The sequence below is a fragment of the Schistocerca cancellata genome, chromosome 11, assembly GCF_023864275.1.
Source record: "Schistocerca cancellata isolate TAMUIC-IGC-003103 chromosome 11, iqSchCanc2.1, whole genome shotgun sequence".
Classification (NCBI taxonomy): domain Eukaryota; kingdom Metazoa; phylum Arthropoda; class Insecta; order Orthoptera; family Acrididae; genus Schistocerca; species Schistocerca cancellata.
Window position 1 is genome coordinate 15,273,991 of NC_064636.1, and position 17,024 is coordinate 15,291,014.

Below are 17,024 nucleotides of genomic sequence, written 5' to 3' on the forward strand. Positions count from 1 at the left end.
TTCTGCAGATGAGCTTCTCAGAGTCTAGGAGGGTCATCGTGTCTGAACACAAAATATGTTCCACGATTCTACAACAAATCGATGTCAGTGAAATTGGCCGGTAATTATGTGCATCCGATTTTCTACCGTTTTTATACATTGCTATGACCTGGGCCTTCTTCCAGTCCCATGGAACTTTCCGCTGTTCCAGTAATCGCTGACAGATGACGGACAAGAATGATGCTATGTTTGTAACATAGTGAACGTAAAATCTTACGGGGATACCGTCTGGCCAGATGCCTTCCTGGCGTGTAAGGATCTTAACTGTTTTACAATTCCAGATACACTAAACACTATGTCAGCCATCCTTTCGTTTGTTCGATAATTGAAAGCGGGAATGGTGCTACAGTCCTCTATCGTAAACGAGTTTTTCAAGGCTAGGTTTAGAATTTCGGCCTTCTGTTTGTCATCATCAGTTAAATTACCCGTACTGTCAGATAGAGAAGCTATTGAATTTGTAGCGTTCATAGATTTTACGTACGACCAAAATTTTTTGGGGTTATTTTTAGAATCTGCAGATAAAATATTGCTTTCAAATTCGTTAAAAAAGAGTCTCTCATTGTCCTTCTGACAGCTGCTTTCATTTCGCATTATTTCTGTTCGTCAGCGGGGCAGTGACTACGTTTAAACCGACTGTGCAACAAAATTCTCTGCTTTCTCAGCAACTTCCTAATATGTTTGTTGTACCAAGGTGGATCCTTTCCATCCCCTATACTTTTGCTAGGCACATACTTCTCTAGCACATGGTGGACAATACCTTTAAATTCCGACCAAAGATGCTCAACATCTTTGTGTCCCGAAAGACTAGCGTTCTAACTCTTATAAACAGAACTGAATACTGAACCACATTAACGAAGCGTCTTACCCAAACTGTATATGAGTGAGGTTTATTCAGCATCGCGCCAAATGATGATGATGATGATGATGATGAGATTGTGGGTCGCTTGACTGCGCGATCACTAATGATGATGATGATGATAAATGGATGGGGACAACACAAACACCCAGTCCCGTTGTTGTTGTTGTGGTCTTCAGTCCTCAGACTGGTTTGATGCAGCTCTCCATGCTACTCTATCCTGTGCAAGCTTCTTCATCTCCCAGTACCTACTGCTACCTACATCCTTCTGAATCTGCTTACAGTATTCATCTCGTGGTCTCCCTCTACGATTTTTACCCTCCACGCTGCCCTCCAGTACCAAACTGGTGATCCCTTGATGGCTCAGAACATGTCCTACCAACCGATCCCTTCTTCTAGTCAAGTTGTGCCACAAACTCCTCTTCTCCCCAATTCTACCATACCACATTTCGAAAGCTTCTATTCTCTTCTTGTCCAAACTATTTATCGTCCACGTTTCACTTCCATACATGGCTTCACTCCATACAAATACTTTCAGAAACGACTTCCTGTCACTAAATTTATACTCTATGTTAACAAATTTCTCTTCTTCAGAAACGCTTTCCTTGCCATTGCCAGTCTACATTTTATATCCTCTCTACATCTACCATCATCAGTTATTTTGCTCCCCAAATAGCAAAACTCCTTTACTACTTTAAGTGTCACATTTCCTAATCTAATTCCCTCAGCATCACCCGATTTAATTCGACTACATTCCATTATCCTCGTTTTGCTGTTGTTGATGTTCGTCTTATATCCTCCTTTCAAGACACTGTCCATTCCGTTCAACTGCTCTTCCAAGTCCTTTGCTGTCTCTGACAGAATTACAATGTCATCGGCGAACCTCAAAGTTTTTGTTTCTTCTCCAAGGATTTTAATACCTACTCTGAACTTTTCTTTTGTTTCCTTTACTGCTTGCTCAATATACAGATTGAATAGCATCGGGGAGAGGCTACAACCCTGTCTCACTCCCTTCCCAACCACTGCTTCACTTTGATGTTCCTCGGCTCTTATAACTGCCACCTGGTATCTGTACAAATTCTAAATAGCCTGTCGCTCCCTGTATTTTACCCCTTCCACCTTCAGAATTTGAAAGAGTGTACCAGTCAACATTGTCAAAAGCTTTCTCTAACTCTACAAATGCTAGAAATGTAGGTTTGCCTTTCCTTAATCTTTCTTCTAAGATAAGTCGTAGGGTCAGTATTGCCTCACGTGTTCCAACATTTCTACGGAATCCAAACTGACCTTCTCCGAGGTCGACTTCTACCAGTTTTTCCATTCGTCTGTAAAGAATTCGCGTTAGTATTTTGCAGCTGTGACTTACACGTGCTTTCTTTGGGGTTGGAATTATTATATTCTTTTTGACGTCTGAGGGAATTTCGCCTGTCTCATACATCTTGCTCGCCAAGATGGTAGAGTCTTGTCAGGACTGGCTCTCCCAAGGCCGTCAATCCCCAGGCAGAGAAAATCTCCAGCCCCGCAGGGACATAGCGCCAGAGAACTGAGTGTGTGGCTTTACTGTAAACTGATTATCAGATTGTAAGTTACAACGCTGTTTATTTTTCACGGTGGCTGTAAAAAGAGTGAACTATTTGTGCGCGTCGGACAGTTTGCTGAATGGACATTCTCTTTTGCTAACGCCACCCAATACTGCAAATTTTATTTTACTTTTTTTTGCACTGTTGCTTCTAAATGCGTGTTGCTCGAATTGCAGCTAATTGAAAGGCAATTAATTAAACTGAAACAAGAGTATATTCAGTCTGCCACAAAGGAAGAGGCACACGCCAATCATTGCTCCGGTGTTGTGTCCGAGGGTTTGCATCGTGCATTTTCACCATTAATACTGCGCCACGTCATTGTCCGATAGGCATAATGGTTACCAAAAAATTACCGTTTCCGGTATTGTACTGCTCTAGTACCCTTTCATCAGTCTCCACCCGAAATCAATTAATTACTCACCAGTAAAACGCCCCCTACAACCCTCCCCCCCCTCCCGAATTCCTTTAATAATCGAACTTGCATGTGTACAACAGTTTCGCTGTTTATGACGCCATATTTCCTGAACTGTGTGTCGTACAATGATACAATTTTTCGGAGACATTCAACGGATTATATGGATAGTGTTGTCCGAAAAATGTGCTGCGTACAGTATTAACAGTAAAGAAGTAACAAATTAAAACATCATGCCTGGAGCTGCGGTCGTTTTAGGTACAGTGCATAAATAACCTGGTAATACACTCCTGGAAATGGAAAAAAGAACACATTGACACCGGTGTGTCAGACCCACCATACTTGCTCCGGACACTGCGAGAGGGCTGTACAAGCAATGATCACACGCACGGCACAGCCGACACACCAGGAACCGCGGTGTTGGCCGTCGAATGGCGCTAGCTGCGCAGCATTTGTGCACCGCCACCGTCAGTGTCAGCCAGTTTGCCGTGGCATACGGAGCTCCATCGCAGTCTTTAACACTGGTAGCATGCCGCGACAGCGTGGACGTGAACCGTATGTGCAGTTGACGGACTTTGAGCGAGGGCGTATAGTGGGCATGCGGGAGGCCGGGTGAACGTACCGCCGAATTGCTCAACACGTGGGGCGTGAGGTCTCCACAGTACATCGATGTTGTCGCCAGTGGTCGGCGGAAGGTGCACGTGCCCGTCGACCTGGGACCGGACCGCAGCGACGCATGGATGCACGCCAAGACCGTAGGATCCTACGCAGTGCCGTAGGGGACCGCACCGCCACTTCCCAGCAAATTAGGGACACTGTTGCTCCTGGGGTATCGGCGAGGACCATTCGCAACCGTCTCCACGAAGCTGGGCTACGGTCCCGCACACCGTTAGGCCGTCTTCCGCTCACGTCCCAACATCGTGCAGCCCGCCTCCAGTGGTGTCGCGACAGGCGTGAATGGAGGGACGAATGGAGACGTGTCGTCTTCAGCGATGAGAGTCGTTTCTGCCTCGGTGCCAATGATGGTCGTATGCGTGTTTGGCGGCGTGCAGGTGAGCGCCACAACCAGGACTGCATACGACCGAGGCACACAGGGCCAACACCCGGCGTCACGGTGTGGGGAGCGATCTCCTACACTGGCCGTACACCACTGGTGATCGTCGAGGGGACACTGAATAGTGCACGGTACATCCAAACCGTCATCGAACCCATCGTTCGACCATTCCTAGACCGGCAAGGGAACTTGCTCTTCCAACAGGACAATGCACATCCGCATGTATCCCGTGCCACCCAACGTGCTCTAGAAGGTGTAAGTCAACTACCCTGGCCAGCAAGATCTCCGGATCTGTCCCCCATTGAGCATGTTTGGGACTGGATGAAGCGTCGTCTCACGCGGTCTGCACGTCCAGCACGAACGCTGGTCCAACTGAGGCGCCAGGTGGAAATGGCATGGCAAGCCATTCCACAGGACTACATCCAGCATCTCTACGATCGTCTCCATGGGAGAATAGCAGCCTGCATTGCTGCGAAAGGTGGATATACACTGTACTAGTGCCGACATTGTGCATGCTCTGTTGGCTGTGTCTATGTGCCTGTGGTTCTGTCAGTGTGATCATGTGATGTATCTGACCCCAGGAATGTGTCAATAAAGTTTCCCCTTCCTGGGACAATGAATTCACGGTGTTCTTATTTCAATTTCCAGGAGTGTATGTGGGATAGCCGGCAACACTGGTAGCATTGGCAGGAATTCAAACATAAATGAATGTGAGAGAGGGTACGTAGGCGCCAATGACTACTCTTCGTCTTTTGTTTGTTTGTTTCGCGTGCGATTCGAACCACATATCGTTCAGTGCTAGACCATTGTGTGTTCTACATCCTTACGAAATACAAATTGCATTTTGTACGTAATAAAAAATTAGTTGATCGCCTAACTTCTGCGCTTTCACGTAACCAAAGCAATTACAGAGTACATGCAGAAACACCAAGAAAATCTAAATCATTATTATTGTTTTTGTACTGAGCAGAACGTTCATCATCATGACCAGAGGCAAAAGTTTGCTGTTATATTCGTAAGTGCGAGAGCTGTTTACGCACAACAGAAACATATTTTATGTAAGACCGACGAGGTACAGAACCAATGTTTTGATATCTTTATGATTCGCGGTTTTTTTATTTTACCTTTTTTTGAGGAAATTGTCTTTTCTAGCGCTATATCATAAATCTGCATAGTTTTTTTATTACATTTTTACTGTAAGACCCCCCTCTTTCACATTACAAATCCACAATTTTCGAATCAAACCTGAGTTAACCACGGACAATTTCAATTTTGCTATAAATATTGTTTCTTAAGTAACAGACAGGAGGGTAACTACGTTGAAAAAATGTTCCCTAGGTTACCCGGCCCTTTATACAGGGTGGTCCATTGATCGTGACCGGACCAAATATCTCACGAAATAAGCGTCAAACGAAAAAACTACAAAGAACGAAACTCGTCTAGCTTGAAGGGGGAAACCAGATGGCGCTACGGTTGGCCCGCTAGATAGCGCTGCCATAGGTCAAACGAATATCAACTGCGTTGTTTTTTTTTTTAATAGGACCCCAATTTTTTATTACATATTCGTGTAGTACGTAAAGAAATATGAATGTTTTAGTTGGACCACTTTTTTCGCTTTGTGATAAATGGCGCTGTAATAGTCACAAACGTGTAAGTACGGAAAAAGTCAATATCGTGTTGATGTATGGCTATTGCGATAAAAATGCCCAACGGGCGTGTGCTATGTATGCTGCTCGGTATCCTGGAGGACATCATCCAAGTGTCCGTTAAGGAAACAGGAAGTGTTCAGCCACGTGTGAAACGTCAACCACGACCTGCGACAAATGATGATGCCCAAGTAGGTGTCTTAACTGCCGTCGCGGCTAATCCGCACATCGCCGGCCGAAGTGGCCGTGCGGTTAAAGGCGCTGCAGTCTGGAACCGCTACGGTCGCAGGTTCGAATCCTGCCTCGGGCATGGATATTTGTGATGTCCTTAGGTTAGTTAGGTTTAACTAGTTCTAAGTTCTAGGGGACTAATGACCTCAGAAGTTGAGTCCCATAGTGCTCAGAGCCATTTGAACCATCTGAATCCGCACATCAGTAGCAGAAAAATTGCGCGAGAATCGGGAATCTCAAAGACGTCGGTGTTGAGAATGCTACATCAACATCGATTGAACCCGTACCATATTTCTGTGCACCAGGAATTGCATGGTGACGACTTTGAACGTCGTGTACAGTTCTGCCACTGGGCACAAGAGAAATTACGAGACGAAGACAGATTTTTTGCACGCGTTCTATTTAGCGACGAAGCGTCATCCACCAACAGCGGTAACGTAAACCGGCATAATATGCACTATTGGGCAACGGAAAATCCACGATGGCTACAACAAGTGGAACATCAGTAACCTTGGCGGGTTAATGTATGGTGCGGCATTATGGGAGGAAGGGTAATTGGCCCCCATTTTATCGATGGCAATCTAAATCGTGCAATGTATGCTGATTTCCTACATAATGTTCTACCGATGTTACTACAAGATGTTTCACTGCATCACAGAATGGCGATGTATTTCCAACATAATGGATGTCCGGCACATAGCTCCCGTGCGCTTGAAGCGGTATTCAATACCATATTTCATGACAGGTGTTGAGAGGAATGTCGTTACACGTATTGGCAAGTGCATTGAGGTTGACGGGCATCATTTTGAGCATTCATTGCGTTAATGTGGTATTTACAGGTAATGACGCTGTAACAGTTCACAAATGTACAAGTATCATATTGGAACAACCGAAATAAAATGTTCAAACGTACCTACGTTCTGTATTTTAATTTAAAAAACATATCTGTTATCAACTGTTCGTCTAAAATTGTGAGCCATATGTTTGTTACAGAGCCATCTATCACAAAGCGAAAAAAGCGGTCCAACTAAAACATTCATATTTCTTTACGTACTACACGAACATGTAATAAAAATGGGGGTTCCTATTTTAAAAAAACGCAGTTGATACCCGTTTGACCTATGGCAGCGCCACCTAGCGGGCCAACCATAGCGCCATCTGGTTTCCCCGTTCAAGCTAGACGAGTTTCGTTCTTTGTAGTTTTTTCGTTTGACGCTTATTAACCGATCGAACTGAAGTAACGCCCCATACGTATGCAACACGTCTGACATACAGGTAACGTGGCTACGATCTTAAAACTGATGAAAGCTACGAAGAAAAGTGGTGGAGTCTACCCTTAGATGTGACAGTCTACTGTAGCCTAGGGTAGTCTTACAACTCTAGCCATGCCTCATCCTGAACTAAATGAACAGCAGAAATGTAGCAAGCGCTAAACTTTTCTTCCTTACATTTTTTATTGAGGGAGGGGGAAAGTGGGGGGGGGGGAGGGAAGGAGGTGATAGTAAGGATCGGTATTATCGCTGAAACAACAAGTTTCTGGTTATATCGATTATTCTCCACGCCCGATCAACCTGATTGATAAAACCGCAGATAATATCCAGCTTCTCAAATAACCGATTTCGGTTTTGTATTTTTATCTCCTGTAATAAACGTAGAAACACAACAAAGATTTTATCACTCTTACTATCTCAGTTTCAAGATACATAGATTCAAAATATTGAATTCAAAAGGAGAATAAAAGAAAAGTTGGCCCGTTCCACGTTTGCTGCTGTTATCGTAAAGTGATTAGTGACTGAATACTACTAAAAAATCATCATTACTCTTCTATTGATTCTATTTTCTTTGAAACTCTGCTCAAAATGTTGTAGTCGGGGATCATACCATTATTTTGGCATCACGAGTTACGTCAGTGCTAAAGAGTGAAAATTGAGGTTGAAGAACTCCGTTTTTAGTGTTAATTTGTGCGTTTTGATGGGCTACAAGCAGATAAAGGCATATTACGTAGACACAGGCAGCATACCAGCTAATTTCTGTTTTTATTGAATACTACGACTGTATTGTTGCTGCTTTTGTTGTTGTTGTTGTTGTTGTTATGCTCTTCAGTCGAGAGACTGGTTTAATGCAGCTCTCCATGCTACTCTATCCTGTGCAAGCTTCTTCATCTCCCAGTACCTACTGCAACCTACATCCTTCTGAATCTGCTTAGTGTATTCATCTCTTGGTCTCCCTCTACGATTTTTACCCTCCACGCTCCCCTGTGATCCCTTGATGCCTCAGAACATGTCCTACCAACCGGTCCCTTCTTCTAGTCAAGTTGTGCCACAAACTCCTCTTTTCCCAATTCTGTTCAATACCTCCTCATTAGTTATGTGATTTATCCATCTAATCTTCAACATTCTTCTGTAGCACCACATTTCATAAGTTTCTATTATTTTCTTTTCTAAAATATTTATCATCCATCTTTCACTACCATACATCGCTACACTCCATACAAATATTTTCAGAAAAGACTTCCTGACACTTAAATCTATACTCGATGTTAACAAATTTCTCTTCTTCACAAACGCTTTCCTTGCCATTGCCAGTCTACATTTTGTATCCTCTCTACTTCGACCATGGTGAGTTATTTTGCTCCCCAAATAGCAAAAATTCCTTTACTACTATAAGTGTCTCATTTCCTAATCTAATTCCCTCAGCATCACCAGATTGAATTCCACTTCATTCCATTATCCTCGTTTTGCTTTTGTTGACGTCATCTCATACCCTCCTTTCAAGACACTGTCCATTCCGTTCAACTGCTGTTCCAAGGCCTTTGCTGTCTCTGATAGAATTACAATGTCATCGGCAAACGTCAAACTTATTATTTCTTCTCTATGGATTTTAATTTCTGCTCCAAATTTTTTTTTTTTTGCTGCCTTCAGAATTTGGACAGTATGCCAGTCAACATTGGGAAAAGCTTTGCTGTAAAGTTCTCAATTTATTAGTCTTCCCATAATTTCCTTCCTCTTTCATTATTTTATAGAATGGCAGACAATAATGTTTAATCTTTTAAACCAAATGAAGCATTGTACTTCGCTGCTAGGTCACTTAGTAAAAATATTTCCAGATTAAGGTAGGTTATATCCTGCATTACGACCCATGTCCTGCGACGACATCGGAAAATTACCGAATAGACTAGGTGGGTGGGAATCAAGTGCTGCACACTGTACGTACATACCGTACCTCAAGCAAAGAAACACCACGACAGGGATCTCATTGCCTCAGCAGCTCTTATGTGACGTGTCTGTTGTGCGTTTCTGTCGGAATTGTTGATAAAAGAGCACTGGTCGCTTTTCCCATCTTCTACAATAACGCAAGAATTCAAGACAATGTCAGTTTTACGAAAAAATAACTTTTTAAAAAAATATATGTATTTGAAAATGAAATTTTAGTACTGCTGTTACACCTGAATAACCTTTCGACTTTTTTACTGGGTTTTTAGTAAAAAAATAAACGCCTGCTGTACCAGTGACCAGACAGATACCGAAAAATCTCATCCTAAATGACCAGACACAACTCAACACTTCCCCTCTCCTAAACTTCACATAATCATCTTTGTTGTTCATTACTTCCCACACTCTCTTCCTACATATTCCCATTTTCCTGTAGTCATTAAGTTGTTTTATTTGTTGCAGTTGCCTTTGTATTCCACATATGCTGTAGTTTCAATAGTTAAGGGTTTGCTTTTAGCTTGTACTTGTATTAGTATCCATGTTTAACTCCCCTTGTAGTTGTCTCATCAAATACTGTTCATATTTTACTTTGCTCATTTATTTAATGTAAACTGGTATACAGCCACTGCTTTGATTATAATATTAATGTTAAAATGCTGTATCACCACACTCTCAAACTGTAGGTTCCCTCAAACACCTCAATTTTCCTGCATTTATTAATTTCTGTTTATTGTATTGATCTGGCTTAAGTTCCTCGTGTATTCTGTATTTACATTGACAACTGTCTCTTCTTTTTTTAATTGGTTGTGTATTACTCTCCATGTTTCATACCTCTTGATGCAGCCTTGCCTAGTACTAATTTTATCTTATTTCAATAGTTTTGTTTATCAATAGAAACTGTTATGTAGGCATACTATTCTTATTTTGTGCTAAAGGTTTTCCTGTCAACTCCATTGTTATTTATGTACTGTTCAGTTTTTACTACTTCATTGCAAAGATGTTACTCACTGTATGTTTCTACTTCCCTTTAGATGTGTTACTTCTCTTCCAATGTTGTCTGCTAACATTTAACTTCTTTGGTGATAATACTCAGTAAATGCCTGAAGATGGCCTTGTAAGCCGAAAACCGGTTAGCAATAAAAATAATATTGTAGAACAAAAGCAAACTGGTGCTTTTCATTTATTATTAAAAATACTGGTTATTTAGAACTGAAATTTCGGCATCGGTTTTAATCGATCTGTTCCCCCCCCCCCCCCCCCCCCCCCCATCCCTCTCTCTCACAGCCAGAAAAAGGATCGAAAAGGCTTCAAATTATGCGTAAGGTTTGTTGCAGAGCGCCCTTATTCTCAAATACTGCATGAATAGAGTATATAGGGTAATTTGTGATTTCTCAAAACATACAGGTAAACACAGTTTCTAACTGCAGTACTTGACTTACTGCATGAACCGTTTGACATGGGATTACGCCTTTTACAGATCACATTGTGAGAGCAGCTTCAGTTTTTTTTTAATTCGTTAAACATATCAATAGTGAAAACCCGTTAAATCTCCACTGAAGCGCCAACGAAACTGGTATAGGCATGCGTATTCAAATACAGAGATATGTAAACAGGCAGAATACGGCGCTGCGGTCAGCAACGCCTATACAAGACAACAAGTGTCTGGCGCAGTTGTTAGATCGGTCACGGCTGCTACAATGACAGGTTATCAAGACTTAAGCGAAACTTCCTGGCAGATTAAAACTGTGTGCCGGACCGAGACTCGAACTCAGGCGGAATTAAAGCTGTGAGGGCGGGGCGTGAGTCGTGCTCGGGTAGCTCAGTCGGTAGAGCACTTGCCCCAGAAAGGCAAAGGTCCCGAGTTCGAGTCTCGGTCCGGCGCACAGTTTCAATCTGCCAGGAAGTTTCATATCAGCGTACACTCCGCTGTAGAGTGAAAAATTCATTCAAGACTTAAGTGAGTTTGTTCGTGGTGTTACAGTCGGCGCACGAGTGGTGAGACACAGCATCTTCGAGGTACCGATGAAGTGGGGATTTTTCCCTCTCGAGGATGTGTACCGTGAATATCAGGAATCCTACATCGCTGCGGCGGGAAAAAGATGCTGCAAGAACGGGACCAGCGACGACTGAAAAGAATCGTCCAACGTGACAGATTTGCAACTCTTCCGCAAACTGCTGCAGATTTCAGTGCTGTGCCATCAACAAGTGTCAGCGCGCGAACCATTCATCGAAACATCATCATCGATGCGGGCTTTCGGAGGCGAAGACCCACTCGTGTACCCCCTGATGACGGCACAACACGAAGCTTTACGCCTCGCCTGGGCTCGTCAACAACGACAATGGACTGTTGATGACTGGACACATGTTGTCTGGTCAGACAAGTCTCGTTTCAATTTTTATCGAGAGCGGCTGGACGTGTACGGGTATGGAGACAACCTCACGAATCCATGGACGCTGCATGTCAGCAGGGGACTGTTGAAGCTGGTGGAGACCCCTGTAATGGTGTGGGGCGTGTGCAGTTGGAGTGATGTGGGACCCCTGATACGTCTGGATACGACTCTGACAGGTGACACGTACGTAAGTGTAGTGACTGAGTGTTCGCAATTTTTCACTAACGCAACTTTTGTTTATATACGTTTTCAAGGTTGATGACTGAACAACAAATGAAAGGTAACAGCCCGCATCTCGTGGTCGTGCGGTAGCGTTCTCGCTTCCCACGCCCGGGTTACCGGGTTCGATTCCCGGCGGGGTCAGGGATTTTCTCTGCCTCGTGATGGCTGGGTGTTGTGTGCTGTTCTTAGGTTAGTTAGGTTTAAGTAGTTCTAAGTTCTAGGGGACTGATGACCATAGATGTTAAGTCCCATAGTGCTCAGAGCCATTTGAAAGGTAACAATAACGATGCCAGTAAAAGTCTCCCAGTTGAGGCAAACAAAAATTTCACTTCTAATTTTCCACAAAGGTCCCTGGTAAAACACACACACACACACACACACACACACACACACACGCACACACACACTAGTAAAAGTCCAACTGCGAGACAATGACGTAATCTTCAGCGGTGGAAGTCCACGGGGTCGTCATCTGGAGTGAACTGACCTTGGGGACTGGTTCTAGCCCCTAAGTAGCTGTCTCCATCCAATCGGGTTTTCTGGCGCAGTGATACTTCCTGCAAGGCGTGGCTCGAGCTCCCCCTGTAGCAAGTAGTGCTCGGAATGTCTGTTTCCATTGTCTTGTATGTCAATAACCGGTGTTTACCACGGTGTTTCTAGTACGCCTTGGACACAGACAACCCTGTCCTCTCTGGTGTAATACAGGTTGCCGGCCCTCAGGGGCTACCTTGGCACCGACGTAACAGTAAGCATCCCGCCTGATCACCTGCATCCACTCACGTCCACTGTGCATTCCAACCGACTTTGGCAATATTCCAGCAGGACAATGCGACACCTCACACTTTCAGGACTGCTACGGAGTGGCGCCAGGAACACTATTCCGGGCTTAAACACTTCCGATGGCCACCCAAACTCCCCAGACATGAACATTATCGAGGATAACTGGGGTGTCTTGCAAGGTGCTGTTCAGAAGAGATCTCCACCCTTTAGTACTCTACCGGTCTATGGACAGCCCTGCAGGATTCATGGTGTGAGTTCCGTCCAGCAGTACTTCAGACATCAGTCGAGTCCGTGCCGCGTCGTGTTGCGGCACTTCTGCGTGATTTCGTAGGCCTACACGAAATTAGGCAGCTGTAATACACTACTGGCCATTAAAATTGCTACACCACGAAGATGACGTGCTACAGACGCGAAATATAACCGACAGGAAGAAGATGCTGTGGTATGCAAATGGTTAGCATTTCAGAGCATTCACACAAGGTTGGCGCCGGTGGCGACACCTACAACGTGCTGACATGAGGAAAGTTTCCAACCGATTTCTGATACACAAACAGCAGTTGACCGGCGATGCCTGGTGAAACGTTGTTGTGATGCCTCGTGTAAGGAGGAGAAATGCGTACCATCACGTTTCCCACTTTGATAAAGGTCGCATTGTAGCCTGTCGCGATTGCGGTCTATCGTATCGCGACATTGCTGCTCGCGTCGGTCGATATCCGATGACTCTCAGCAGAATATGGATTCGGTGGGTTCAGGAGGATAATACGGAACGCCGTGCTGGATCACAACGGCCTCGTATCACTAGCAGTCGAGATGACAGGCATCTTATCCGCACGGCTGTAGCGGATCGTGCAGCCACGTCTCGATCCCTGAGTCAACAGACGGGGACGTTTGCAAGACAACAACCATCTGCACGAACAGTTCGACGAAGTTTGCAGCTGCACGGACTATCAGCTCGGAGACCGTGGCTGCGGTTACCCTTGACGCTGCATCACAGACAGGAGCGCCTGCGACGGTGTACTCTACGACGAACCTGGGTGCGCGAATAGCAAAACGTCATTCTTTCGGATGAATCCAGGTTGTGTTTACACCATCAGCATGGTCGCATCCGTGTTCGGCAACGTCGCGGTGAACGCACATTGGAAGTGTGTATTCGCCATCGCCATACTGGCGTATCACCCGGCGTGATGGTATGGGGTGCCATCGATTACACGTCTCGGTCACCTCCTGTTCGCATTGACGGCACTTTGAACAGTGGACGTTACATTTCAGATGTGTTACGACCCATGGCTCTACCCTTCATTCGATCCCTGCGAAACCCTACAGTTCAGCAGGATAATGCACGACCGCATGTTGCATGTCCTGTACCGCTCTTTCTGGATACAGAAAATGTTCTACTGCTGCCCTGGCCAGCACATTCTCCCGATCTCTCACCAACTGAAAACGTCTGGTCAATGGTGGCCGAGCAAATGGCTCGTCGCAATACGCCAGTCACTTCTCTCGATGAACTGTGGTATCGTGTTGAAGCTGCACGGGCAGCTGTACCTGTACACGCCATCCGAGCTCTGTTTGACTCAATGCCCAGGCGTATCAAGGCCCTTATTACGGTCAGAGGTGGTTGTTCTGGGTACTGATTTCTCAGGATCTACGCACCCAAATTGCGTGTAACTGTAATCACATGTCAGTTCTAGTATAATATATTTGTCCAATGAATACCCGTTTATCATCTGCATTTCTTCTTCGTGTAGCAACTGTAATGGCCAGTAGTGCAGTTTCTTTGGCTCTTCAGTGTGAAATAACAGAAATCCCGTGCACTGTTCGAGAGTGGAACGGTAGTGAAAGAATCAAGGTGATTCGGCGAACCCCCAGCCGAAGGCGCGAGTGTGGACTGCACTGTGTGTGGTTGTTTAGCACGGCACGCGCCAGCCGCCTCACCTGTTTGCCGGAATCTTCGGCGCCCGCCGCAGGGCGTGGGGCGTTGTCGGTGCGCCGCACGGCGTCGACGTGCGCGTCGTCGGCGCCCGCCTGCTCCTCCTCGTCCAGCGTCTGCTGCGGAGACCAGTCGGAGCGCATCGGCGGAGACTCCTGGAGGCGCGAGAAGAAGGAAAAAAAATCATAAAGGTCGAGAAAAGTCGTGGGAAAAGGAAGTTACACATTACCGCAATCGCAGGAAATGTTTCTATATCGTTTCGAAACGCATCTGTGACTCCGTTAGAGAATATATTAAACTGGCGACCCCTCCAGTGCTTGGCAACTCCCAAACAACCACGGTGATTGGCTGTAAGCCTTAATCTCCTCCCCTCCCCCCCCTGTCTCTCTCTCTCTTTCTCTCTCTCTCTCTCTCTCTCTCTCTCTCTCTCTCTCTCTGTCTCTCTCTCTCTTTACCCATACCTTCCTCCTCCCTCCTCCTTTTCCCCATTATCTATCAAGCTCAGATTTTTCTTCAGACGAAGATGAAACGCCTCAAGTATTTTCTCAAAGTGAACTCAATGCTCCAGTAAGAGATATAGGTCTTTCAAAAGATGCAGCCGAACTGTTAGGTTCTAGATTAAAAAATAAAAACCTTTTATCAACTGGCACATTTTCATGTCAGAGACACGGAGAAAAAGAATTTACTCGGTTTTTCTCGAAAGAAGGAAATTTAGTTTCTTTGCAACGATGTGGAAGGACTCATGCACTGCTTTGATATCCAGTGTGACTCATGTGAATGGCGCCTGTCCATTGATTCTATTCTTAAAGTAGTACTATTGCACAACAGAAATAAATTTGCATCGCTTCCGATCGGATATTCTGTGCATATGGACGAAGAGTATAACGATCTGGCCATTATCGTGGAAAAAATCAAATATCAGGACCATCACTGGATGGTTTGTGAGGTCTTCAAAATACTCGCGATGCTTTTGGGTCAGCAGGCAGGCTCTACTAAATACCCATGCTCCTTATGCTTGTGGGATAGTAGCGCCAGAGAACAGCACTGGACTAAAAGTGATTGGCCACCCCGCGAAACTTTAAAACCTGGAGAGAAAAATGTTATCAATACTACTTTGGTACCACCAGAAAAAGTTTTGTTGCCCCCTCTCCATATCAAAATGGGGTTAATGAAACAATTTGTAAAATCGCTGCAAAAGGATGGGGACTGTTTTAAATATCTATGTACAAAATTCTCAAAGCTGTCCGAAGCAAAGTTGAAAAGAGGGAGTTTTCACTGCCCCAGACATAAGAAAATCTTTTGACAGGCACCCTCTTTGTGGAAAGTATGAATGAGAAGGAAAAAGAAGCTTGGGTATCGTTCAAGGATGTAGTGCGAAAGTTCTTGGGAAATACTAAGGATCCTGACTACAAAACCATTGTTCAACGGATGCCGGCAGCATACGAAGCTCAAGGCTGCAAGATGAGCTTGAAGGTCCATTTTCTACACTCCCACATGGACAGTTCTCCTGAAAACCTGGGAGCTTACAGTGGAGAACAGGGGGAGCGGTTCCACCAGCATGTCCGTGACTTCGAGAGACGGTACCAGGGAAGGTGGGAGGCAACTATGCTTGCTGACTACTGTTGGATGCTTAAGCGGAAAAATAATGATGGAAATCGGAGAAGGACTCAGCGAAGTATCAAGACTCCTAACTATCAAGACACCTAACTAAGGTACGAGCATATGGGATTGGTTCCCCAATATGTGAGTGGCTCGAAGACTTCTTAAGTAATACAACCCAGTACGTTGTCCTCGATGGTGAGTGTTCATCGGAGGTGAGGGTATCATCTGGAGTGCCCCAGGGAACTGTGGTAGGTCCGCTGTTGTTTTCTACCTACATAAATGATCTTCTGGATAAGGTGGATAGCAATGTGCGGCTGTTTGCTGACGATGCTGTGGTGTACGGGAAGGTGTCGTCGTCGAGTGACTGTAGGAGGATACGAGATGACTCGGACAGGATTTGTGATTGGTGTAAAGAATGGCAGCTAACTCTAAATATAGATAAATGTAAATTAATGCAGATGAATAGGAAAAAGAATCTCGTAACGTTTGAATACTCCATCAGTAGTGTAGCGCTTGACACAGTCACGTCGATTAAATATTTGGGCGTAACACTGCAGAGCGATATGAAGTGGGACAAGCATGTAATGGCAGTTGTGGGGAAGGCGGATTGTCGTCTTCAGTTCGTTGGTAGAATTTTGGGAAGATGTGGTTCGTCTGTAAAGGAGGCCGCTTATAAAACAATGATACGACCTATTCTCGAGTACTGCTCGAGCGTTTGGGATTCCTATCAGGTCGGATTGAGGGAGGACATAGAAGCAATTCAGAGGCGGGCTGCTAGATTTGTTACTGGTAGGTTTGATCATCACGCGAGTGTTACGGAAATGCTTCAGGAACTCGGGTGGGAGTCTCTAGAGGAAAGGAGGCGTCCTTTTTGTGAATCGCTACTGAGGAAATTTAGAGAACCAGCATTTGAGGCTGACCGCAGTACAATTTTACTGCCGCAAACCTACATTTCGCGGAAAGACCACAAAGATAAGAGAGATTAGGGCTCGTACAGAGGCATATAGGCAGTCATTTTCCGCTCGTTCTGTTTGGGAGTGGAACAGGGAGAGAAGATGCTAGTTGTGGTACGAGGT

At 44.9% G+C, this 17,024-nt stretch overlaps 1 protein-coding gene and 1 non-coding gene across 2 annotated transcripts in view; one reads left to right on the top strand and one right to left on the bottom strand.

Moving 5' to 3' along the window:
- Window positions 1–7,329: 7,329 nt before the first annotated feature.
- Window positions 7,330–17,024, bottom strand: part of LOC126108826 (uncharacterized) — a 172,860-nt gene continuing 163,165 nt past the window's right edge. The window contains exons 8-9 of the mRNA XM_049914190.1: window positions 14,352–14,501; window positions 7,330–7,335 (exon numbers count right to left, since the gene is read on the bottom strand). Coding sequence (XP_049770147.1) covers window positions 7,330–7,335; window positions 14,352–14,501 — 156 coding nt within the window. The remainder of the gene's footprint in view (window positions 7,336–14,351; window positions 14,502–17,024) is intronic.
- Trnas-aga (transfer RNA serine (anticodon AGA)) lies at window positions 10,836–10,910 on the top strand. Its single transcript has one exon. It is a non-coding gene; the product is annotated as a tRNA-Ser (tRNA).